Source organism: Marmota monax, unplaced genomic scaffold, assembly GCF_021218885.2.
Source record: "Marmota monax isolate L192 unplaced genomic scaffold, Marmota_monax_Labrador192_F-V1.1 WCK01_AAM20220418_F8-fsc00106, whole genome shotgun sequence".
Taxonomy (NCBI): domain Eukaryota; kingdom Metazoa; phylum Chordata; class Mammalia; order Rodentia; family Sciuridae; genus Marmota; species Marmota monax.
This window is the reverse complement of record NW_026695218.1, coordinates 6,434,973-6,459,555: the sequence shown is the minus strand read 5'-3', so window position 1 is coordinate 6,459,555 and position 24,583 is coordinate 6,434,973. Positions and strand designations below refer to the sequence as shown.

The following is a 24,583-nucleotide window of genomic DNA, read 5'->3' as shown; positions in this document are numbered from 1 at the left end:
CCTTCCTTCTGGATCAGATGTGAGGTGTTGGGACTGTGGCATCATGGAGTTGGAATTGCTACAGAACTGATAGCTGATGTTGTGGGACATGAAACAACTCCCCAGGGAGAGTACACAAGGTTTTTTTAAAAAAAGAGGAGGAAGAGGGCTGGGGATGTGGCTCAAGTGGTAGCACGCTTGCCTGGCATGCGTGCGGCCCGGGTTCGATCCTCAGCACCACATACAAACGAAGATGTTGTGTCCGCCAAAAACTGAAAAGTAAATATTGAAATTCTCTCTCTCTCTCTCTCTCTCTCTCTTTAAAAAAAAAAAAGAGGAGGAAGAACCACAGAATTCTGGAAGTTTCTGAGGCTTAAGAGTCTTGTTATGTATGCCTCAACCCTGAAGCAGGTTCCTTGGCCTGCAATTCTCAGTATTTTGGGGACAAGTAGAGGTAATCCAGCAGAGAATGAAAGTCCAGGGCAGCAAGCAAGCAGGGCACATGAGATCCCTTCCCCAGTAAAGATGGTATTTCCTTTTAGCTTTCTGGGCTTGCATCAGATAAGGCACAACAGTGCCCATTTTGGGGACACTGAAAGAGTGTCCTAGGCAGACCCCAGGGCAGTGGGTAGCAGGCCTGAGGAGGGAGGTGTGGACAGAGGAGGCCCACTGCCATTCTTGGTATGGTTCTCTCTCTGGGAGCAGAGCGGCATCTGGCCTTGCTCTGGGCAGCTTATAAGGCCTGGTGTGAGTTTTGTTTATGCAAGTGCAGCCTAAAAGGAACAAATCCACCAGCACTGGGGCTGTTGCCACTCGAATCCTTTTGCATACATTTTTCAAATGATAATTCACTCTACCAACCCCCCCTCTACACCCCCCAAGGCCAATTTATTGAAAAAAACACCTTATATGGTAATATTGCTAACACACCGTCAGCTGGCCTTTTTAGGGACTCTGTTTAAAGAAGATCCGCCTCTGGGGTTTTATATTGCTCTGGTATTTCTGCCAAAGACACAGCAGCCCTCAGTCACTGGGAGAAGGACCTCTCACACCCTCGGTGAGTACCACACAGCTTCTGCAGCCTCTTCCTTTCTGGGGCTGCCTGGCCTCTGGGTGCAGGAGGAGCCTCCAGATTGGCCTGGCTTCCATGACGCTGGCCCAGGTCACAAACGTCAAGGCTCTTGGTGGCAGCAGTGCCTGCAAGCACATTGCTGCCTGCCAGGAAAGGCCATTTCTGGCCAGGGAGCATCCTGGGGCAGGGGCAGCTTGGAACCATGTTCCCTGCTCTTAGGCCAGGAGGCTGCTGGGATGTGGCGCCTGCAGTCTCTACTTGCCCGGCTCACTCAGATGTCCTTTGTCATGGGTCAGAATGTCTGGGAGGATGTTTTAGGAAAGCAGATATTTTGCAGAAAAACAGTATCTTCTCAGGGTATTTGATGGTCCTGGTGTCCGTGAGATGTCTATGTTGGGAATACAAAGTTATTTTCTTTCGTTCTCCAAGTAAGTCTTTCTGTTCTCTGGTTTGTGCTTGCTTGGCTGATGTAGAGAATTTTCTCAATCTCTGAAGGTTCTAGGTTCATTGTAGATGAGGAAAAGTCAAGGGTAAGTTAGGGACAAGTGTCCTGTGTCCTTGGTTTTAGGGCTGGAAGGCACTTTGAAGCCAATTAATTCATTCTCCTCTAATGAGAACACTGAGGTCCAGAGAGGCTAAGCAACTCATCTGAAAGACTCACACACACTCATCTGCAAAATAACCTGTGAAGGCCATGGTGCCCCAAACACACACACACACACACACACACACACACACACACACACACACACACAAAGAATCAAAAGGAAGTGAGATAGAGAGGTCAGTTCCATTTCTGTGGTCTGAATCCACTAACATCTTTTTTAACAGCTGAGGCAGGTTGGTGTCATGGTACAGGGCCTTGGAAGCAGACTGGTAGCCAAAGTTAGTGAGTAACCTCAGTTTTCTTACCTGTAAAATGGGGTAAAGGTAACAATATACTAATTAGCTCTGTAGTAAGGACTAAATGTATAAAGTACAGCACTCAGATTAACATGGCCAGGGCCTGGTCGTAAGTCTTCAGACTATAAGAATCCTCTAGAAGGCTTATTAAAACAGATCATCCCACAGTTACCCCAGATTCTGATTTAGTAGGCTAGGGGTGGGACTGATGATTTATATGCCCAAGCAGCTCCTAGATGATGCTAAGACTGCTGGTCTGGGACCATACTTTGCATGGGGAGGCTCTGAGCACCCACTTTTACTATCTAAATGTGGGTTTCACTTTCAGAGTAGACCTTGGGCTGGAAAGAGGCAGAGCCTCCCGTGATGGAGATGGTTAGGTGCTGGAGAATGTGCCATGAGCAGTGCAATTCTATACAAGGCCTGGGAAACTGAGAAAAAGAGGCTGGAGTCCCACAGTCCCATTCAAGGGCATGACCCAATGACCCAATGACCTCCCACTAGGCCCCACCTTCTGAAGGTTCTACCATCTCCCAATATGCCACTCTGGGGAACAAATGTTTAGCACATAGGCCTTTGGGGGATATTCAACATCCAAACTATTGGCCAAATTATATTGTTTCATTGTGTTCATGTATGAATATGTAACAACAAATGTCACTACTCTGTACAACTATAATGCACCAATAAAAAATGTGTGGGTGTCGGGGGAGAAACTAGCAAGCTATTTTAAAAAAAAATATCCAAACTATTGCAGTATTTATATATGTTAGGGGAGGGGCAGATAATAATCATTTGAAGCCCTCACTCCAAATATATACCCAACTACAGTGTGAAATTCCACCATCAAGAGATCTTCCTTTGGGGGCCAAAATTGTCCACTAAAATGAAAATGTATTTTGAAACTGGCTTAAATTCAAACCTTAATCTTTTCCAATATGACAAGCTCCATCCTAGAAATTCTTTTTTTATTGGAGCATTATAATTAGACAATATTGGGGTTCATTTGACAAAATAATACATGCAAGGAATTTGCCAGAAGTAAACTTTGATGGAGAAGAATAAGAGAAATTAATAAGAATTATTATTTTATGTGCCCTTTACAATGGGGGTTTATATGCTTTTTATATAGTATTCCAGATAGTGAATATTTTTAGGCTTTGTGAGCCTGAAGTTCTGTCTTAACTACTCTCAACTCTGCCATTGTAACAAAAGCAGTCATAGATAATATGGAAATGAGTGGGCATTTCTGTGTCCCAATAAAACTTTATTTGTAGACATTGAAATTGAATTTTATGTAAAATGGAACAGTACTCTATTAATCTTTTTCCAGCTGTTCAAAAATATGGAAAAAAAATTCTTAGCTTGTGGGCTGTACAAAAACAGGCCTGAGTTTGCCTACCTTGGTTTACAATTTATACAGCACTTTCATTTCATTGGATTCATCATCTTGTGAGACAGATGTTATCATTTTCAGAGCAGGAAACTGGAGGCCAGGAGGGACATGTGGACGAGGGTGTTGGGAGGGTGTCCCAGGAGGGAGGATAAGGGCAAAGAAAGAAGATGTGAGAGGAGTTCTGTGGTCAAACTTGTTCCTTCAGAGTGGTAGGGAGGGAAGATTTTCACACCTCTGAGTCAGGGTTGACCAGGGAGATGGGTGAGTGAGCAGATTATTTGCACTCATTAAGTTTGGGGTTTTGGCCACCTTTGGGGGAAAATAATAAATTAAAACTGCATTTCTAACTCCATGCAAGCCTCAATGAAGTCCAGATGTATTGTGTGCTGAAAGAGCCAGAACAATCGGCTCAGCTTCCCTCAAGCACAAAGTGGTTGTGACCCCAGGAAACCACAGTGCCTTTGGCTCTGATTCAGCTGACATGCTCAAGACTAGCCACAGATTACCAGAAAGCAGCTGAGGAAGGGTTAGAATTTCCCTGGCAGAGACATTCCAGGAGTCTGACTCCAGGGTAGAGCCTTTCTTCCCGGGGTGCTGTGGGGCCCCACAGAGGCTCCGCTCTAGGCCGCCAGCCCTCACCCTGCCGTCACCACCCTCACTTCTTCTTTGGTTTAGCAGAAACAGATTTAAAGCACCTGAAGTGCTGCAGAATGGTCCTGTTGACGGTTTTAAGTTGCTTTGTGGTTTGTCTCAGCAGCCACACTGCCTGGAAACAAAGTCGGAGGCTCTGATTCTGTCTGTGTATGTGGAACATCAGGAGGGAGGCAAAGGGTTAACTGAAAAGCCAGAGGGACTGGAACTATAAATCACACCCGAGAGAAGGACAGAGGGGGCTCTGGAGCTAGACCGTCATAGAGCTACAGCTTTACCTCCCTGCCACCCTTTGGTTTTGGACGCTGTCTTCCCTTCAAGGTGGACCACCGGTTGGAATTGGTCAGCTGGTGAAGAGAAAACTGTGTCCATGTGGTTTCAAATCAAGTACCTGAGGATCCAAGGGGCAGAGCAGAATGGGTCCACCAAGTGATGGGATTGTCACCCGACATTTATTGAGCACCTACTCTGCACTAAACTGCGAATTAGGTGCTGGGGCTATAAATGTCAACTCAGATATGGTGCTGGCAGAGGAGGAGCTCAGAGGTTCACAGAGAGGAAAGAACACAGACCCTTTTGTTTTGCTGCTTTTGCTGCCAACAGCTCTAGAGGAACAGGCAGGCAGAAGCAAAACACCAAACATGGAGAAGTTAGGACAATTTCACCAAAGTGGTGGGGACAACACACCCTCAGGCTTCAGACCTGTCCTGGGGTGATGCCAGGCCTGGGAGGTCCTGGACAAGTTCTTTAACTTCTGTGCAAGGTGGTTTCCAAGTCTGTGAGATGGGATTTAAAATTGCTTCTTTCAGGGACATTGTGTGGGTTAAATAGATGATGCTGTATACATGAAGAATACCACATTTCGTAAACTTAAAACACTTTTCACCAAACGTGGAAACACTGAGTACACTGTGGTGTTTCACCTAACAAAGCAACTTGCACCTTTTTCATTGCATTAAATATATTGCTATTGTACGTAGGTTCCTGTTAATTAGTTAATAATCCCACTTATTCAATAACTTTTCAACATCAGGGCTGTATCCAATTTTGACTATTTCAAAAAAACTGTGTGCTGGGGTTGTGGCTCAGTGGTAGAGTGCTTGCCTAGCATGTGAGAAGCCCTGGGTTCAGTCCTCAGAACCAAATAAAAATAAATAAATAAAATAAAGGTATTGTGTTCAACTACAACTAAAAAATAAATATTAAAAAAAAGCTGTGATAAAGAGGCATGTGACGGTTCATAAGAAGGGATTTTTAGAAGTGTTTTTTGTCCAACCAAAATTTATGTATGTTTTTAAGGATTTTCATAAGTATTTTAAAATTCCCCTTCAGAAAAGCAGGACAATAGGACCCTCGATAGCAGTGATTATAAACCTACTTCTCCATACCCTGACCAGTAAAAGTGGGACTGAAAAATGGACACAGGGTAGGAGAAATATAGCTCCGTGGTAGAGTGCTTGCCCAAGCTTGTACAAGGCCCTAGGTTCCTCAGCAATGTAAAATCAATCAATTAATCCTGGTCACAGCATTGCTGGCACTCCATAAGACACCAGGTCCTACTCACAGGTGCTAAACAAGAGCTTTCATAGTTTGGTCATTGAGACTCACACGTAGAACCTCTTACTTACCCCACTGCATTTCATCTTCTTTGATTCAACTCATTTTCTCTGTTTTTTTGGAACTTCTTGGATTTTGATTCTTCCATCCAAACTATTTAATATTACTCTCTCCCCTAGTTCTGTTTTATCCAGAAATTCAATCAGCCAGTACTCTCTGTTTTCATTCAACTCATTTATAAAAATGTCACCTGGGGAAAGACTTAGAGTAAAGCTCTGAGGCATGTTGCCACCTCCAGGTTGATATCCACCATTAACTAACACCTTTCAGTGCCAGCAATTCAGCCAGCTGTAAATTTGCCTAATGGTCTTATTGCTTAGCCACATGGCTTTATCAATAGGGCTATTCTCTTCTGGGCCCCATAGGGCTAGAAAGATGAGACTAAGCTCCACTGCCATTGCGAGATTCTGAGGACCAACAGAGACAGAAGCAAAGCAGATTTTAAAAGGCCTCTCCTATTGGGAGTCCTACCTCAAACAGAATTTTCATCTTAAAATTGCTCTAATAAGCTTCTGCTCCATCCCTCCATATCCTTTCTGACCTTGCATTCACAGGTCTGAGACTCTGTCTCCTCTTTGTTTTAGCCATGGTCTTCACCGTCCACTTTCAGCATAAGGCCATTTGGGGCCCCTCTCTCTCCCTCTCCCTGTCGGAGCCACCTGTGGTCACACATTCTGCAGCCCTCTCTGCTGGGGTCTGTCCAAGTCCACTGCACCCTACCCCTGTGTCTCAGCTAGAGGGCCATCTGCTCACTGCTCCCTGAGATCCTGTTGTTTCTTGTTAATCACCAAGTGCCAAGAATTTGTTTGATGCTGTCTTTAATCAAAAAAGGAAGGAAGGCGCTGGGGCATGTGGTGCATGCCCCTAATCCCAGCAGCTCAGGAGGCTGAGACAGAAGGATCAAAGCCAGCCTCAGCAAAAGTGAGGCATTAAGCAACTCAGTGAGACCCTGTCTCTAAATAAAATACAAAAATTGGGCTGGGGATGTGGCTTGGTGATCTAGTGCCCCTGAGTTTAATCCCTGGCACACACACACACACACACACACACACACACAAAAAAAAAAAAAAGGAAGGAAGGGAGGGAGGATAAAGGAAAGAAGGAAGAGAGGCAGGAAGGAAGAAAGACTGTCTCCGATGTTGGAAAAATTAATTCCTTCATCAATTCACATCGTACTGATTTAGTCCTCATCATGGAGGAAGGAATGCTGTTTTCTCCATCTGTCAAGGCAGCAGACGGCAAGTCCCATCAGGAAGTTCCTTCCCTTCCTCTCTCTCCCCATCCTCTTCGAGGTCCTTCTACCCTCAGGACTGTAGTCTTCACAGATAACTACTGCGTCTTTTTTCTTTAATATATTATCGATTTTTGTTTATATAAGCTATATGTGAATGCAGTCTCCTTAAAAAGTTAAATCATTGCAGATATAACCCAGCACCTCCTTTTCCTGTCCCCTTCCCCACCCCTAGAGGCAATCACAATGACCTGTTAGGTAGCCTTTCAGAATTTTTGCTATATATTTATATCACAAGTAGGAAATCATGGAAAATACATAATGCTTTTATGCTTTAAAAAGAAGTCATATAAACCAGGTGCAGTGGTGCATACCTATAATCCCAGCAGCTCAGGAGGCTGAGGCAGGAGGATCGCAAGTTCAAAGGCAGCCTCAGCAATTTAGTGAGGCCCTAAGCAACTCAATGAGACCCTGTTTCTAAATAAAATACAAAAATAGGTCTGGGGATGTGGCTCAGTGGTTAAGTGCTCTTGAGTTCAACCCCTTGTATAAATAAATAAATAAATAAATAAATAAATAGTTAGATAAATAAATAAATAAGAAGGAAAGAAAGAAATCACATAGCCAGGTGCAGTGGCACATGCCTGTAATCCCAGCAGCTCCAGAGGCTGAGGCAGGAGAGGATCACAAGTTCAAAGCCAGCCTCAGCAACTTGGGAGACCTTAAGCAACTTATTAAGACCCTGTCTCAAAATAAAACATATAAAAGGGCTGAGGAAGTTGCTCAGTGGTTATGGGCCCCTGGGTTCAATTCCTGATACAAAAAAAAAGGGGGGAAAAGAAAGAAATCACATAAATGGTTTCAGCTTCAGGTTCTATTTTATAATTTGCTTTTCAGCAAGAATGGTTTTTAAATCTACCCATGTTAGCCCATATAGATATGCCTTGTTCTTCTGTTAACTACAATACAGTACAGTGATGTATCCCATTATTTGGATATTTGGGTCTTTTCAAATTGTGCATCCTGTGTTTCCCTAATTAAAAAGTACCAGTTTTCCTACATTTTTGCCAACACTTGTCATAAAACTTTGAATCTTAACAATATGAGTGGAAGATGTTCTTCTGTAATTTGCGTTTTTCTGGTAAGTAGAGAGGCTAATGCATCTTTTGTTGGGTATTTGCATTTCCTTTTCTGTCAATTATCTATTCAGTCTTTATCTTTTGTTTTCAGCTATTTACTTTCTTATTGGTTTGTAGGAGTTCTTTGTATATCGTAAATAATAACCCTTTGCTAGGTATATTGCAGTTTTTTTCAACTCTTTTCCTAAACTTCAAGTCTTTTAGTGATTCACTCCATGAGATGAAAGCTGATTTTGGCAGGATGACCATAACTAAGTACCACAGACTGAGTACTTGAACAATAGAAATTAATTTTTTCATGTTTCTGGAGACTAGATGTCTGAGGTCAAGAGCAAGGTGTTGGCAGGGTGGTTTCTCCTGAGGCCTGTCTCCTTGGCTCGTAGCTGGCTGTCTTCTCACCCTTACCTTCTTGTAGCCACCTTCTACATGAATCCATGTCCTAATTTTCTCTTCTTATAAGGATATACTTTCTGTGGGAGTAGTCATATTGAACACCAGCCATATTAGATTAGTGACCTCATTTCCATTTAATGACCATTTTAAAGACCCTATCTCCAAATGCAGTCACATTCTGAGGTACTGGGGATCAGGACTTTAATATAGGAATTCGAGAAGGGACATAAATCACTCCATAACAGCAGGGTAGAGGGGAAAAGCCCAACTGGCAGAGAATGGGAGGCCAGGTCCACACCTGCCCTTTCTGGAACTGGACCCTGATTGCAGGTGATGCAAGATCCCCCAACCAAGAAGATATTTATAATATGATTTGACACGCAGTTGACGGGTTCTCTTCTCCTACAACCCCAAGGTGCTCCAGGCCTCAGTTCACTCAGCTACACTCACCATGTGTGAAGAAGAGACTACAGCACTTGTGTGTGACAATGGTTCTGGCCTGTGCAAGGCAGGCTTTGCAGGAGACGATGCCCCCCGGGCTGTCTTCCCCTCTATCGTGGGCCGCCCTCGCCACCAGGTTTGTGCTCATTTGGATCCAAAACTTTGAACCACTACAAGCCACATTGTGGAAACTATGCTGTGTGTGTGTGTGTGTGTGTGTGTATGACACACATGTGTGCTGGGGTGGGGTGGGAGGCTGTTTGCTGACCAAAGATAGAGTGCAACTCTTTAAACAGAATTATCCCATGCCAAAACCAATATTTATCAGTCATACCATGATGTGTTATGTCTGGGCTTAAGTTTTGGGAGTTGCTAGGTTTGGAGGAATGAAGATACATGAGATTAAATAAGGCTCTTGCTTTTTAAAATTTTTTATTTGTTCTTTTTAGTTATACATGACAATAGAGTGTATTTTGACATATTACACACATATGGAGTACAACTTCCCATTTTTGTGGTTGTACGTGACCTGGTCATGTATTCACATGAGAACAGAGGAGAGTTAAGTCCAATTCCTACTACTGTCTTTCTTATTCCCATCCCGCTCCCTTCCCTTCATTCCCCTTTGTCTGATCCAATGTACTTCAATCCTCCCCCACCCCTGCTTATTGTGAGTTAGCATATCAGAGAGAACATTTGGCCTTTGGTTTTTTGGGATTGGCTTATTAAGCCTCTTGCTTTTAAAAAATTTGCATTTTGTGAAGATGACACACAACTCACTTGAGATCATGGGTTGTGAAAGAGGCAAAAATATTTCACCAAAGGGGAATAATAGGCAGAGAGGAATCTGGGAAAGGGAAAGCTTCATAGAAAAATAGATACCAGAGGCTCAGGAGGATTCCAGCTAGTGGAAAGGAGAGCACAAGCAAAATGTGGAGGTGTGGAGCATAAGCACAGGGCACTTAAGGAGAGCAAGTACATGTCAGGGGGCGGGTGTGATGGGGCCGGGGGAGAAGAGGGAGGAAAAGTGTATGGATGGGCATTGTTTTATCTAAAAAAAAAAAAAAATGACATTGTCTTAGGAGAGAGAAGAAAAAACAGCCCACAGGAAATCTCTTACCTCCTCCTCTTGTCACCTCCACACTCACATGTGTCTGCCCACCCTTACCTTCTGTTGTCCTGTATCTGGGGGGCTCTTTTTCTCATTTTCTTCCTTCTCCAGAGTTAGCCTAGTGCCTGAATCCCTCTGTAGGAAGCCTTCAGCAGCTTCACTCTCTTTCCTTGTCTCTTGCAGGGTGTGATGGTGGGAATGGGCCAGAAAGACAGCTACGTTGGGGATGAGGCTCAGAGCAAACGAGGGATCCTGACTCTCAAATACCCCATTGAACACGGCATCATCACCAACTGGGATGACATGGAGAAGGTATCTGGACTGCCCCACAATCCCCCTGTGTTTATTTTAACAATGATCCATCATCATGACCCTAGAATCTCACAACCCACTGTGCCCTGACAACTCTTCCTTGAAAATGTTCTCACCTCCTTCTTTCTTTTCTTTCCATCCCCCATGATAACTTCTCCAACCTACGCTGCCAAACTCTCTCCCTGGACTGTTGCAATGGCTTCCCACTGCTTTCTTTATCTCCGGCCCTCACTCACCCTATTCTCTACCCTGCTGCAAAGCTCCTCTTTCTAGAAACATCAGCTCAGGTCATTCACATCTTCTAGAATCGTCAGTAGCTCCTCATTAACAACAGTAAGTTCCTAACTTCCTGTCATGGCATCTGAGGACCTGGCCATATCTCATTTCCAGTGTCCTCCTTTCGCTACCTTCGCTCCAGTCAATATTCACCCTTGTTCAAAATGCTGGGTGCAATGGCGAGCACCTGTAATCTCAGTGACTGGGGCTGGGGGAAGGGGCGGTGAGGCAGGAGGATCATAGGTTCAAGGCCAGCCTTAGCAACTTACTGAGACCCTGTCTTAAATTTGAAAATAGAAAGGGCTGGGGATGTGGCTCAATTCCTGGTACCTAAAATAAAATGCTGGTGCTACCTCCAGAGATGCAAATAACCCTCTCTCCCTTTTTATTTTCTCTGTTTTGATTTCAGATAGGTGAATTGATGTTATATTATTATCATGATTCTTTAATGAAAATCTTAAGTAGGACTCTGGGGGTTTCAAGAAGTTCTTTTGTGTAAGAAAATGTAAAGAGAGAGCATTTTAAAAATGCTAACATTTGTGACAAACAAACTCGTGTGCAAAATGCTTACAGAGCCTTTCTAATATTCTCTCTTTGGGGGAGGGGTAACTACAGATTTAACCCAGGGGCAATTTACCACTGAGTCACATCCCCAGCCTTTTTTATTATTTTTTAAAAATATTTTTTAGTTGTCAATAGACCTTTATTTTATTTATTTATTTGCAGTGCTGAGGATTGAACCCAGTGCCTCACATACACTAGGCAAGTGCTCTACCATTAAGCCACAACTCCAGCCCCCTTTTTATTTTTTATTCTAAGACAGTCTCATTAAGTTGCTTAGGACCTCATTAAGTAACTGAGGCTGACTTTTAACTTTGGATTCTCCTGCCTCAGCCTCTAAGCTGCTGAGATTATAGGTATGTACCACTGTGCCTGGCTCTAATATTCCTTCAATCAATTCCACTGACAGTTGTATGAGAGTCTTTATTTCTAAGATGATCGTCTTTTGAAAGGTAACAGAGAGCTTATTGAGCAGACTGGCATTAGAAATGAAGAATATTGAGTTGAACTCTGTAATTCTCTAAATCCTGGATTTGGTTGCTCTGGATATGAGATAAGCACATAAAATGCAATAGCTTTTACATTACAGTCAAGTGGGGGAGATCATGGACACCGGCATCATTGGAGAGACTTGGGTGCAAATCCCACTCTCTAAAACTTAGTTTCCTCATTGGTAAGTGAAGATAAAAATATTTCCTTAATTAGGTTGCTTTGGAGATTGAATTAGGTGAATATTTAGTATAATCCTAGAACATGGATTAGTGCTAAAGAGAAAGTGATATTTTTTATTTATATATATCTCACGATCTTTAACTTGAAAACATAAGTAATAAAATATTTTTTTACAGTAGTGATAATGTATGAATCCTTCAAAGAAGCCTCTAGGATAATAATAATACATGCCTTAAAAAGAAAAACTAAATAGGGTAAGGCTGCCAAATTTCCCCCAAATAATTTATACACTCATTGCCAGTACAAGAAAAATTATGCAAAATAGTCATAAAGTATGATTGGAGAAATAAATGGGCAAAGATTATGAGAAGAAAAGGAGTAAGAAAAATTATTAGTGAGACCGGCCAAATTCTAAAATATAAATATGAGTTATAAAAATTAGAACAATTTGATGCCAGCACAAAGGTAAAAAGGGATTATATGATACATGAAACTTCCAACACTAGAGGAGAAAAAAGGATCATTCAGCGAATTACTCTGGGACAACTGATTAGTTATTTGAGGGGCTGAAGAATCTTATCTCATACTATTTAACCAAATATATATCACTTGAAGAGAAAATTAAATATAAAAATTCAAAGAATAGCCAGGCATGATGGCATATACCTGTAATCCCAGAGGCTGGGGAGGCTAAAGCAGGAGGATCACAAGTTCAAGACCAGCCTCAGCAATTTATCAAGGCCAAAAGCAACTTAGCAAGACTCTCTAAAAATTTTAAAAAAGGGCTGGGGATGTGGCTCAGAGGTTAAGCACCCCTGGGTTCAATCCCTGGTAATAAATAAATAAATAAATAAATAAATAAATAAATAATTTTAAAAAGTAAATGTGCATGTTTAATCAGTTTTCTGGTGAAAGTATTCAGAGAAAAGACAAATTTGACTTCTTAAAAAAATCATAATTTCTAGCATATCAAGAATATCAAAAGTCAAATGTCAAATTGTAAAAAATACTAAAGTGCATTAAAGGATTAATATAAATAGCTAAGGCAAATTGGTAATTAAAACCACAAAATGTCCCTTAGACAAATAAAGGACATGAACAGGTAATTTGTCAAATGGAAATTATAAAAAGTTGCAAATTTGAAAAGATTTAAAACTCATTTTGAAACACTTAAAATTAAAGCAACCAGATATTATTTTTTACCTATCAAATTATTTCATATTTTAAGAGTGAAAACATTGAATTTAAGCAAAATAGCCACTTTCTTATTTATTTATTTTTTTGTTACTGGGAATTGAACCAGGAGTGCTCTACATGTGAGCTCCATCCCCTGACCTTTCCATTTTTTATTTTAAGAAAGGGTCTTGCTAAGTTGCTGAGGCTCAAACTTGAGACCCTCCTGCCTCAGTTTCCCATGTCACTGGGGTTACAGGTTTATACTGCTATGCTCAGCTACTTTCTTATTCTATTATTTTTTTTTTTTTAGCTTTAGGTGGACACAATATCTTTATTTATTTATTTATTTTTTTAAATGTGGTGCTGAGGATCGAACACAGTGCCTCTTGCATGCCAGGCGAGCACGATGTTACTTAAGCCATATCCCCAGCCCTTTCTTATTCTATTTTTTAAAAATTTTTTTAGATGTTGATAGACCTTTATTTTATTCATTTATTTATATGCGGTGCTGAGAATCAAACCCAGTGCCTCACACATGCTAAGCAAGGGCACTACCACTGAACCACAACCCCAGCCCCTACTTATTCTTAAGGAGTAGTTTAACACTTGTCGGTCACAGAAAATAGTCTCCCAGTTGCCACATCTTTTAGTCTCCTAACTCCACATTTAGGATTCTTCTCTGTAAAACATCTTGAATTCAAAACAGAAAATATAAAGTGCACAAAGATAATTTTTACAGGATCATTTATAAACAAAAATCAGACACTCTAATAGTAATGATTAAATATATGACATATATGATAAACTATTGAAGCACTAAAAATATTTCCTTACTTTACTAAAAATGAATATTGACTATGAAAGAGAAAGTTATTTATGCTATGAAAACAAATTTGAACATAGTATAATAATAATATGAAATAAGTAAATAATAATAACAAATTTTAAAATACATAAAGAAAAGATTCAGAACAAAAACAAAATGTTAACTGTTATTAGTTGATGGAAATTTGGGATATTTTAATAATTTTTTTCTTCTTTTTTTGAATTATAAATATTTTCAACTTTTAGGATACAATACTTTGTTAATAAAATAGAATGAAGTGCAGGTGCTTGGACCCACATGTAAAGATACTGATTTGGTTGGTCTGGAATAGAGCCTAGGAACCTGCACCTGGGACAATGGTCCCAGGTTATGCTGAGAGAGAGCATCCAGGGGCACATTTTAAGAAACATCACCTTTTTAAGACCAATTGCTATTTTTCATGATCCTGCTAAACCTTCAAGTCAGGGCCTCTGCTTGTGCCATTTCCTCTGCCTCAGATGCTTTTCCCCACCTCTGGAGACCTTCTTTGCTTTCAGACCCATTCAAATCTCCCAGATTTTGACAACTCCTGCCTCTTTCTTAACCAAACAATTTGGTATGTCTTTGCAGTTTGTGTTTTTGACTGTCTTTCATCCCTTCAGATTTCAAAAGAACTGGGCACCATGTCTGATTCACATCTACCTTCATTACACTTAGCATCCTCCTACCAAAGTTCACAAATATACGGGTTCAAGGGGACCAAGTGACCCTATGTCCTACCTCTGAAAGCAACCAAAGCCCCATTTCCCTGTCACTAGTACCAAATTTCTCTGAAATAAAGACAATTATTGTATCATCTTTTGCCTCCCAGAGAACATTTGGTAATATCTGGAGATATTTTTAATTGTCACAATTGGAAAGGTGCTACTAGCATCTAATGAATGGAGACCAAGGATGCTGCTGAACATCCTATAATGTACAGATCTGCCCACTCAACAAAGAATTATCCAACCTCGAATGTCACAGTGCTGGGATGAGAAATCCTGCTCTAAGCACCAATTAGCCTAGTCAGATATCAGTTAGGTTCCCAGCAGGAGACAGTATACTCTTTATTTTAATTGATTAAAAAAAAAAAAAGATGTGAGCAGGGTTAAGGTAACCAGAAAGGGATGTTAAAGCACCCAAGTGCCAGAAACAGTGAGAGCTCTTACACCCCTAAGTCTGAAAGGACAAAGTGGGGGAGGGCAGTGTCATTGGAGCCCAGTGAGAGCTGAAGTCCTGAAAAAGGAGCTACCCACCAGTTCATGGAGGACCACACCATTGCCAGGAGAAATGCCCTGACCACTTTCTCTCCTCCTACTCTCTAATTCTCTTGCTAGAATCTTCCACTGGCCAAACACAGAATTCAGAAAGTGATGAACAATATGCCCATCTCCTTTGAGGCACAAAGCAAAGGAGATAAAGGAGAAACAGGAAGAAGGAAAGTCCAGTGGAAATAATCAACACACACAGTATATTGGCCCCAGGGCTGGCCTGCCTGGGGCCCTGTTGAGAAAGAATATGTCCTTTACGTGTCAATTAGAAATCCCAAAGCTGACCTTTCTCCTCTCCAGATCCAACCCATCCACTCCCCTTACAGGGGCTTGTTAGAATTTTCCAGCCTGCTGGGAGTCTGCTGGGCTAATCTGGCTTTTGTCTCAACCAGATCTGGCATCACTCCTTCTACAATGAGCTACGGGTAGCACCAGAAGAGCACCCCACCCTGCTCACAGAGGCCCCACTAAATCCCAAGGCCAACAGGGAGAAGATGACCCAGGTAAGAGTTGGCAAGACTTGAGGTCTGGCACAAGAGTGCAACATGGATGCTCAAATCAGACACTTTCTCCCCTTCATACATCAGTGCAACAGACTGTTTTGAGGGCCTTCTATATAGCCCAGGGCAAGGCCTATAGGAAGTGGGAATAGTATAAAGTACCAAATTGGCTTAGTTCCTACCCTTAATAAGATTACAAACCACTCTATAGCCCAAAAGGTGCTGCAATTTTTGACAGATAGTTCTTTATTCTTCACTGTCCTTTCAGATCATGTTTGAAACCTTCAATGTCCCTGCCATGTACGTCGCCATTCAAGCTGTGCTCTCCCTCTATGCCTCTGGCCGCACCACAGGTAAGTAGCCCTGTAATTTCTTTCTTTCTGATTTCAGGGGAAGTAAGGTCAAGCGGACCTCCTGCAGAGGATCCTGCATGGAACAATTAAAGGGAGAGCCAAAGTCCAGGAGAAAATTATGCTTAGAGTTAACAGATAGGAATGCCTATGGGAAATGCTGGGTCTGAGCTTACTTCATAGAGTTGGAAAGAATTTACATGAACAAAGCATAACTAGCACACACATTCAGTGAGGGCTGTTCCTTATGGTAGCATTCCAGGAACTTATACACGCATCCCATGACCCTGGAATGTTCTACCTCATAAAGTTAGCAAAGGTAGAACCTGTGGTGATAGACGTTATATGTATGTGACCTTGCTGTGGAAGGATATTCTGGAAACACAGAACCTCAACACAAAATGACCCTTAATAGGGACTTGACAGCTTTCATCAATATCATTCAAACATTCAGTCATCATGAACTCATTCATTTATCCATTCACTCCTCTATCAAATATTTCCCATTACTCTCTAGAATGTGCCAAATTCTGTACCAGGCCATGGACATACACAACAAATAAAACAGATCCTGCCATCGTGGAGTGAACAGTTTAATGGGGGAGAGATAAAAGTAAAAGATCATTTCACTGCATGTGATAAGGACAGCAAGGATGAAATACATAGCACACACAGTTTTGTATTCTGGGCTTTGCACTTGATTTTATGATATAAACATCATGTTTACTGGACACATGGTAGTCATGGAATGATAGCTTCATTGTTTATTTATTTAACCACTTCTCTTTTGCTAGACCTTTTGGTTTTCTCTAGTTTTTATTCTAAAATTTTTCATAATAAACTTTTGTGTACAAGAGCAGATTACCAGTTTCTGAATATTTATTTTGCATCTGGCCCTTGTCAAACCATCTTATTATGGTCTAATGGTTTCTTAGTTGGTACATTTAGTCTCCTAAACATAAAACCATGTCATATGTAAATAATGACAATTCTGTTTATTTTTGGTAATAATATTTTGTATTTACATTTTCTGTCTTACTACATCGACTAGAACATCCAGGACAATATTAAAAAATAATGGTGACCAATCAGGTGCCGTGGCGCATGCCTATAACCCCAGCAGCTCTGGAGGCTGAGACAGGAGGATCATGAGTTCAAAGCCAGCCTCAGCAAAAAGTGGGGCACTAAGCAACTTAGTGAGACCCTGTCTCTAAATAAAATACAAAAAATAGTACTGGGGATGTGACTCAGTGGTTGAGTCCTCTGAATTAAATCCCTAGCATCCCCAAAAATAATAATAATGATAATGATGACCAACAAAAAATATGAAAAGAAGAGAAATAAAATATCATGCTAAGTAAAAAATAAAATAAAATGTTTTTTTAAATGTTGATCTAGCGGTGTTTCCCCATCAATTAGAATATTGCTGTTGGATCAAGAGGGATTTCTTTTAGAGAAATTTTATTTCCTTTCATGGTTTACTAAAAGTTTCATTAGTAGAGAATGTTAATCCCTTTCAAATTGATTGGTTTTCATAGTTCCTTCCAGATTTAACATTCTGATTGTAGGTACATATGTATTAGTTTGATTCCTGAAGGATTTCCACTCTTACTTCAAGAACATGTAGCCTAGATTGAATGCAAATCAACAAGTGTGCATTACCATGAATGTATTTCAAAGAATCCAAGAAAAGGAGAGATTTCACTTGCCTTCTAGAGGCCTATAGTCTCATTTGGGAGAAAAAAAAACTGATATACACACACACAAATATGAATGATGATTCTCATGGTGGGTGAGTTTTCTTAATTACTAAAGGGAAATATGGTAGCTAGAGATCATTTGGTAACAGATCTCAGGAAAATATAGATGAAAGACAGAATGAGATTTTCATTTGCCCCATCCTCTCTCTCCACAGGCATTGTCCTAGATTCAGGGGATGGAGTCACCCACAATGTTCCCATCTATGAGGGCTATGCCCTACCCCACGCCATCATGCGCCTTGACCTGGCTGGCCGCGACCTCACGGACTACCTCATGAAGATTCTCACAGAGAGAGGCTATTCCTTTGTGACCACAGGTATCAAGCCCCTTTCCTGATTTTGACTTGAACTCAGAACAAATCTGATGTAGGACTGCAAGTTCTTAGGACTAAGAAGAATTCTGTGGTCCAGTGTCCTCTAATTCTCTTGGGGGCAGACTAACCCAAAACTGGGGCTGTGCCTCTGGTCAAGACAGGCTTATTGAAGGAGGAAGATTCCTAATAAAGACACCCTGGGGATGGGGACAAGACTTGGGTGCTCTAAGAGTCACTCAGCTAACCCCTCCATTACAGCTTTTCCAGCATCCTCTCCCTCATTAGGGACCTGCTGCTTCTGTTTGTGTCACACTGGGACCTGTGGCTTTGACAGGGATGAATGGTAGTAAAGATATGGTGGTGCATTTCATTACCTAGGGGTGCTAGGGTTTGTCTGAAGAAAATTGTAAACTAAAGAGATTTGAATTTCTAAGAAGAGGGGCATCACACAGCCCTACTGTGCAAATGAGTTTTTAGGTAGGGGCCTTAATATTCTGTGGGATAACAAAGTGTAAGTTTGAGTCTAGATTGGAAGTGTGCCCTGTAGGGCCCTCAGGAAGGCTATGGCATTATCAGGACAGTGATAAGAACAAGGGGGAAATCCCATGCGAACTTTTGCTTGGGAATAAAGCTTTTGTACTCCCATTTTAGAAAAAAGTGGACAATTTTACATGGGATGAAGAGGCCATTGACCTTCTTTGGGGATAATCCAGGTATCATCCTAAGACTGAATTCAAAATACATATAAGGAGTTTTTCAAGGTGATCACAGTGGCACAAACAAGCTATCAGAACAGAATACCCACTATTTGTCATTTCTGTTCTTCCCAGCTGAGCGAGAAATCGTGAGAGACATCAAGGAGAAACTGTGCTATGTGGCCCTGGATTTTGAGAATGAGATGGCCACAGCAGCCTCATCTTCCTCCCTGGAGAAGAGTTATGAGCTGCCAGATGGGCAGGTCATCACCATTGGCAATGAGCGCTTCCGCTGCCCTGAGACCCTCTTCCAGCCTTCTTTCATTGGTGAGGTGCTATTTTCAGTCCCTGCTCACTGATCTAGAGGGCACAGTGGAGGGGTTCAAGGTGAAGGGTGGGCGAGGTATGCAAAGAGAAATACCAGGAAATCATGGACATTTTGTTTATTATTTATACATATTTTTCCAGGAAGGATCAAAACTATATAAACAAACAACTGGATAAAATCTAATTTTAAATAAAAGGGCCAGGAAATCAAGATAAAGGAAAAGCAGGGCTAGGGTTATCGATCAGTGGTGGAGCACTTGCATTGTGCATGTGAGGCACTGGGTTTGATCCTCAGCACCACATAAAAATAAATAAATAAAGGTATTGTATCTATCTACAACTAAAGAAAAAAAATTAAAAAGATAAAGGAGGGCCAGGGGTGTGGCTCAGGGGTAGAGCACTTGCCTAGCATGCATGAGGCACTGAGTTCCATCCCCAGCACCACATTAAAATAAACATATAAAATAAAGGTATTGTGTCCATCTACAACTTAGAAAAAGTTAAAAAAAGATAAAGGAAAAACAGGCTAGAGAATATAAAATGAAACTAAGAATGAGATTAATACACTACACATATCAGGATATTTTCCAATCATTGGGACATATCTACAGTAGGAAAGAGATCAGACTTGATTTTAAGTCCCAACTCTGCCCCTCCAAATCCTGTCACCTTGGACTTAACTCCTTTCTTCAAGTTCCAATTTTCTCATCTATAAATTGGAAACAATGATGAACCTACCAGATGGTATTAAGACAAGGATTATAAAGTAATATTTAACACAAGGACAATTACTTTCCTTAGGGGTGTATAAGAGGATGATAAGTGTAGAGGGTTTCTTTAGGGGGCATTAAAAATGTGTCCCCCAAGAGAATATTAAATTTGATTTAATTTTAATCAATTAAAATTGTATTGTGATGGTTTCACAGCTCTGTGGATACACTAAAAACTATTGAACAATATATTCTTCCACATTGTTATTGGTGCACTATAGTTGTACAAATTGATGGGTTTTATTGTGAACAATATACTATAATAGGGAATTGTTATGCTATGTGAATTTATCACATTAGAGCTGTAATGTAAGCTGGTATGTAAGAGGAATTGTCCCTTTAGAAATATGCCGTGGTCAACAGTGTGAAAGATCAGTTAGAACAGGGGGAAGCTAAAAGCAGGGTCAAGACCAGCTGGGGGTCCACTCTTGTAATCCAGGTGGGACGTTGATTAAAGTTCTGAACTAGGGCAGTTGTAATAGCAGCAGAAGGATCATATGAGGAGCTGGAACTGAGTTTATGAAACAATGGGTTTGTAATCGCCACTAGGCATGGAGTCTGCCGGAATTCATGAGACAACCTACAATTCCATCATGAAGTGTGACATTGACATCCGTAAGGATTTGTATGCCAACAATGTCCTCTCTGGGGGCACTACCATGTACCCTGGCATTGCTGACAGGATGCAGAAGGAGATCACAGCCCTGGCTCCCAGTACCATGAAGATCAAGGTGAGTCTTGCCCTAGATACCTTTTCCTATTCTTTGCACAGAGACCTGCCTACCTGGGAGGTGCTGACAGGCACAGGAACCTGGTGTTCTCTTGGGTTCAGCAGCAGCCTGGTCTGGAGCAAATTTCATCTTGGCAGATTATGTTTCTTGAGACCTGATAGGCTAGAGACATGTTTAGCATGGATGAACTCTTGTCATATGGATGTCATACAAGAATAAATTGAAAGAATTTGAGATAAAGAGAATATTGAGCTGGGTATGGTGGCACATACCTGTAATCCCAGCAACTCAGGAGACTGATGTAAGAGGATCACAAATTTAAGGCCAGCCTCAGAAAATTAGTGAGACCCTGTCTCAAATAAAGAATAAAAAGAACTGAGGATGTAGCTCAGTGGTAAAGTACCCTGTGTTTGATCCCCAGTACCAAGAAAAAAACAAACACACAAAAAAGAATATTGGGTCAGTGTAGGAGGAAGTTGGGAGGAGGGAAATAGAAGGAGAGAAGAAGAAAGTAGGCAAAGTTAAAATGTCTTTAAAGTTTTACAAGAATTTGGATGTTACCCTAGAGGAGGTCAAAATTTTAAAAGGGAATGTTTGCTCATGGGGCTGGCTGCCACTAAAAACTCTCAGGGACATTCCTGATTTTTTTTTTTTTTGGTACTGGGGACTGAACTCAGGGGCACTCAACTACTGAGCCACATCCCCAGCCCTATTTTGTGTTTTATTTAGAGACAGAGTCTCACTGAGTTGCTAAGCGCCCCACCATTGCTGAGGCTGGCTTTGAACTCATCTCTCAGCCTCCCTGGCCACTGGGATTTTTGGCATGTGCCACTGTGCCCAGCTGACATTCCTGATTTCTTGGCTAAGCTGCTCTGATCCATTGTTCATCCTGCCTCTGGACTTCCACACTGCTTCTCCCCAGGGTGCATTTCTAAGTCCTGAGCCTCAGCAGGATGGAAGCCCACCTGTTTACCACTTCTCCCTAGCCTCTGGTCTCCAAGCAATCATACCTACCTTCCCAGGGTTTCTGGGAACTTTCCTGCTAACAGGTTTAGAGAAAGAGTTGGGAATAGGAAGAAACTGCTGGAAAGTTACTCTCACAATAAAGGTGGTCTTGGGGGAGTAGGCCTAATGGAGATGTGTTCTCTGTCACAATTCTAAGAATTTTCCTCAGAAAGGAAGGCTGCTGGGGCCTTCCCTGGCCTGGTGGAGGTGCTCATCACAGGGTAGCAGAGCAGGTCACCAGAAAACTGCCAAGAACCTACAGGCTCTTCCCACCCAGAACTTCAGGAGAAATGTACTTACTTTGCCTGCCACATGGAGGGCATCATGCCAGGATGCCACACCCAGCCTCACCCCAGATTCTGGTTCAACAGGTCTGAGGTGCCCGCTTCATCTACATTGAGAAACAGCCACCAGGGTACAGCAAGCATTTTTACCATAAGGATGGGAGGAGGGGTGGGGAAGTAGACATATCTAGTCTACCACAATGTTTATCCTGTTCATTTCTGATCATGGAGGCCGCCCTTTCCCAGGGCAGTCTAGAAGCATGGTGAGAAGATTTCTGGTCCTCCTTTCCAGTTCTTTTCTTTTGTTGCCTAAGGTCTGGGGCGGGGGAACTACAGGTATGTGCTACCATGCTCAACTTCCTTGCCTGTTGCTCTTGGGGGCTGATCATGATTCAAACATTTACTCTTTGCAGATTATTGCTCCCCCTGAACGGAAGTACTCAGTCTGGATCGGAGGCTCCATCCTGGCCTCTCTCTCCACCTTCCAACAGATGTGGATCAGCAAGCCTGAGTACGATGAGGCAGGACCCTCCATTGTCCACAGGAAGTGCTTCTAAAGTCACAACAGGTTCTCAGGATTCTCTTGAGACTGTTGATACCAGTTACTGAAACATTAAACCTGCAAGCCTTACTTCTCTTGTGGACTCTTTTTTTTCCTGGGCTGTGTCTCATACACAATGCTAAGGGCTTTTCTCAAATTATTTCTAGTCTACACAGTGCTCCTTTGGTACTTTAGATACTATTCTTATCCCTGTGCTATAGAAGACAAAAATGAGACTCAGAGAAGTGAAGTCTTGCTGAGGATTACACAGAACCAAGATTAAAATTCAAGTATATCTGACTCCAAAGCTGTACCATCTTTTCTCCTCTTCCTTGAACATAAGTAAGAATATGAGCTAGATGACTTTGGGGGATTAAGAAACCTGGGCTTTCAGAGGTGTAAATCCTCGTACGCAAGGGCAATACACTAGAGCACACAAACCCAAGTCATATAGGATGTGACATAAGTGGCTCAAACACATGGTTATTTGTACTTAGAAAAGGAAACTCACAATGGGCCTAAGATCTCTCAGGTCCTTTGTCATTGAAGATTGGGTTGCATTTGGCTCCAAAATTAATCAAGAAAGGAACAGCACCCTTGGGAAGAACTTTTATTTTCCTTCATTCGATCTCTTTGTCCCTTCTCTTTTTTCTCTCCCATCTGCTTCGTATTATATTTTTCTCTGTCCCCTGCCCTTGGTCAATTCTCTACTTTTATAAGTAGTTGCTGAATTTTGGGCATGTAGAGTTCCTGGGTAAGACCACATGTGATTTATGTTTCTCACAAAGACAGTTCCTTCCTATCAAGATATCACTGCATAAAAGGGGAGACAAACATGTGAACATGTATCACAATGACATGAGGGCAAACAGAAGCATCCAGAAAGTGCTGAGAGGGGCTGGGGCAGTAGCTCAGTGGTGGAGCACTTGCCTTGCACATGTGAGGCACTGGGTTTGAGCCTCAGCACCACATAAAAATAAATAAATATGTTTTAAAAGGCCACATATTATATTTTTTAAAGAGAGTGCTTTGAGAAAATAAAGCTAAATGTTAAAGTACTCACTAAATGTTAGTTGTACTTATAACATGCTAGGCACTGTGTCGAGAGCCTCACATGACTGCCTCCTTTTTTTTTTTAAAATGTATACAGTTCCTTTATTCAATTTAATTCTTATGTGGTGCTGAGGATCAACCCCCCGCCCCAGTGCCTCATACATGCCAGGCAAGCACTCTACCACTGAGCCACAACCCCAGCTCCACGATTGCCTCCTTTAATCTTCAACATAACCATATAAAGCAGGTACTGGTGTTATCTTCCTTTTACAGCTATTTACTAGTTACTAGGCCACCCAGCTACTCAGTAGCAGGACAAGGTCCTCAGCTCTGCCTGGTGCCTCTTCCTTCTCTCCCTGTAGCCAAGTTCCATGTTCCTGATCACATCCTGTCTAAGCCACCCCAGACACACCCACTTGGAGACAGTGGGGCTCCGTAGTTAAATGCAGGGACCTCAATGTAAGATGTTTTTCTATCGCCATCCTTGCCCTTGCCTTCTGGAGATAGGTGGAGTCGAGGAGCATGTTTTCAAAAACTCTTAGAGGACTTCAGCCTTAGAAGCAGATCCTGAAATGAAGTGACTTACTAAGGAAGTGCTCTCAGGGAAACCTGGTAAATAGACTAGGAGAGGCACAAGAAGAAAGAGGAAGCCTAGCAAGGGGATGATCTCAGGCAAAGTGCCCCAGCAGGCAGCTTCAGCCTGATCTCCACACTGCAATTCTAGAGTCTAAGCTGAGCCTGACTGGAGGCAGGGAGGCTGGATTTCACAGTCCCACACCTTCCAGCAATTAGTGAGGATATACTCCAGGAGGATATGAAGAAAAGGCTGGCTGTTGGAAGAGAAAGCACAAGGAGGAGGCTAGAGGACAGACACATACACACCAGGACAGATAGCACTAACACCACCTGCTTTAGAGGGGTGTATTGGAATCACAGCATGGGGGAAAGATAGGTAGGCTTATCATCTGATCCCCCATACCCATCTTACTTCCCTCACCACTTCCTCCTCCTGCTCCCTCTTTTCTACTACTTTCCCCGTCTCCTACCCCACTCTTTTTTCAAGAAAAAAAAAGTACTGCTGGGTATGTTGGTTCAAGCCTGTAATGCCAGCATTCAGGAGGCTGAGGCAGGAGGATAGATAGCAAATTCAAGGCCAGACTCAGCAATATAGTGAGGCTCTAAATAACTTAGTGAGATCCTGTCTC

At 41.9% G+C, this 24,583-nt stretch overlaps 1 protein-coding gene across 1 annotated transcript; it reads left to right on the top strand.

Moving 5' to 3' along the window:
* Positions 1-919: 919 nt before the first annotated feature.
* Positions 920-22,415, top strand: Actg2 (actin gamma 2, smooth muscle). Its single transcript, XM_046432380.1, has 9 exons — positions 920-1,036; positions 8,797-8,958; positions 10,117-10,245; positions 15,441-15,551; positions 15,817-15,901; positions 17,814-17,975; positions 18,803-18,994; positions 20,314-20,495; positions 22,198-22,415. Exons 2-9 carry the CDS (start codon positions 8,833-8,835, stop codon positions 22,339-22,341), a joined length of 1,131 nt encoding a protein of 376 aa, XP_046288336.1. The 5' UTR covers positions 920-1,036; positions 8,797-8,832; the 3' UTR covers positions 22,342-22,415.
* The last annotated feature ends 2,168 nt before the right edge of the window (positions 22,416-24,583 follow it).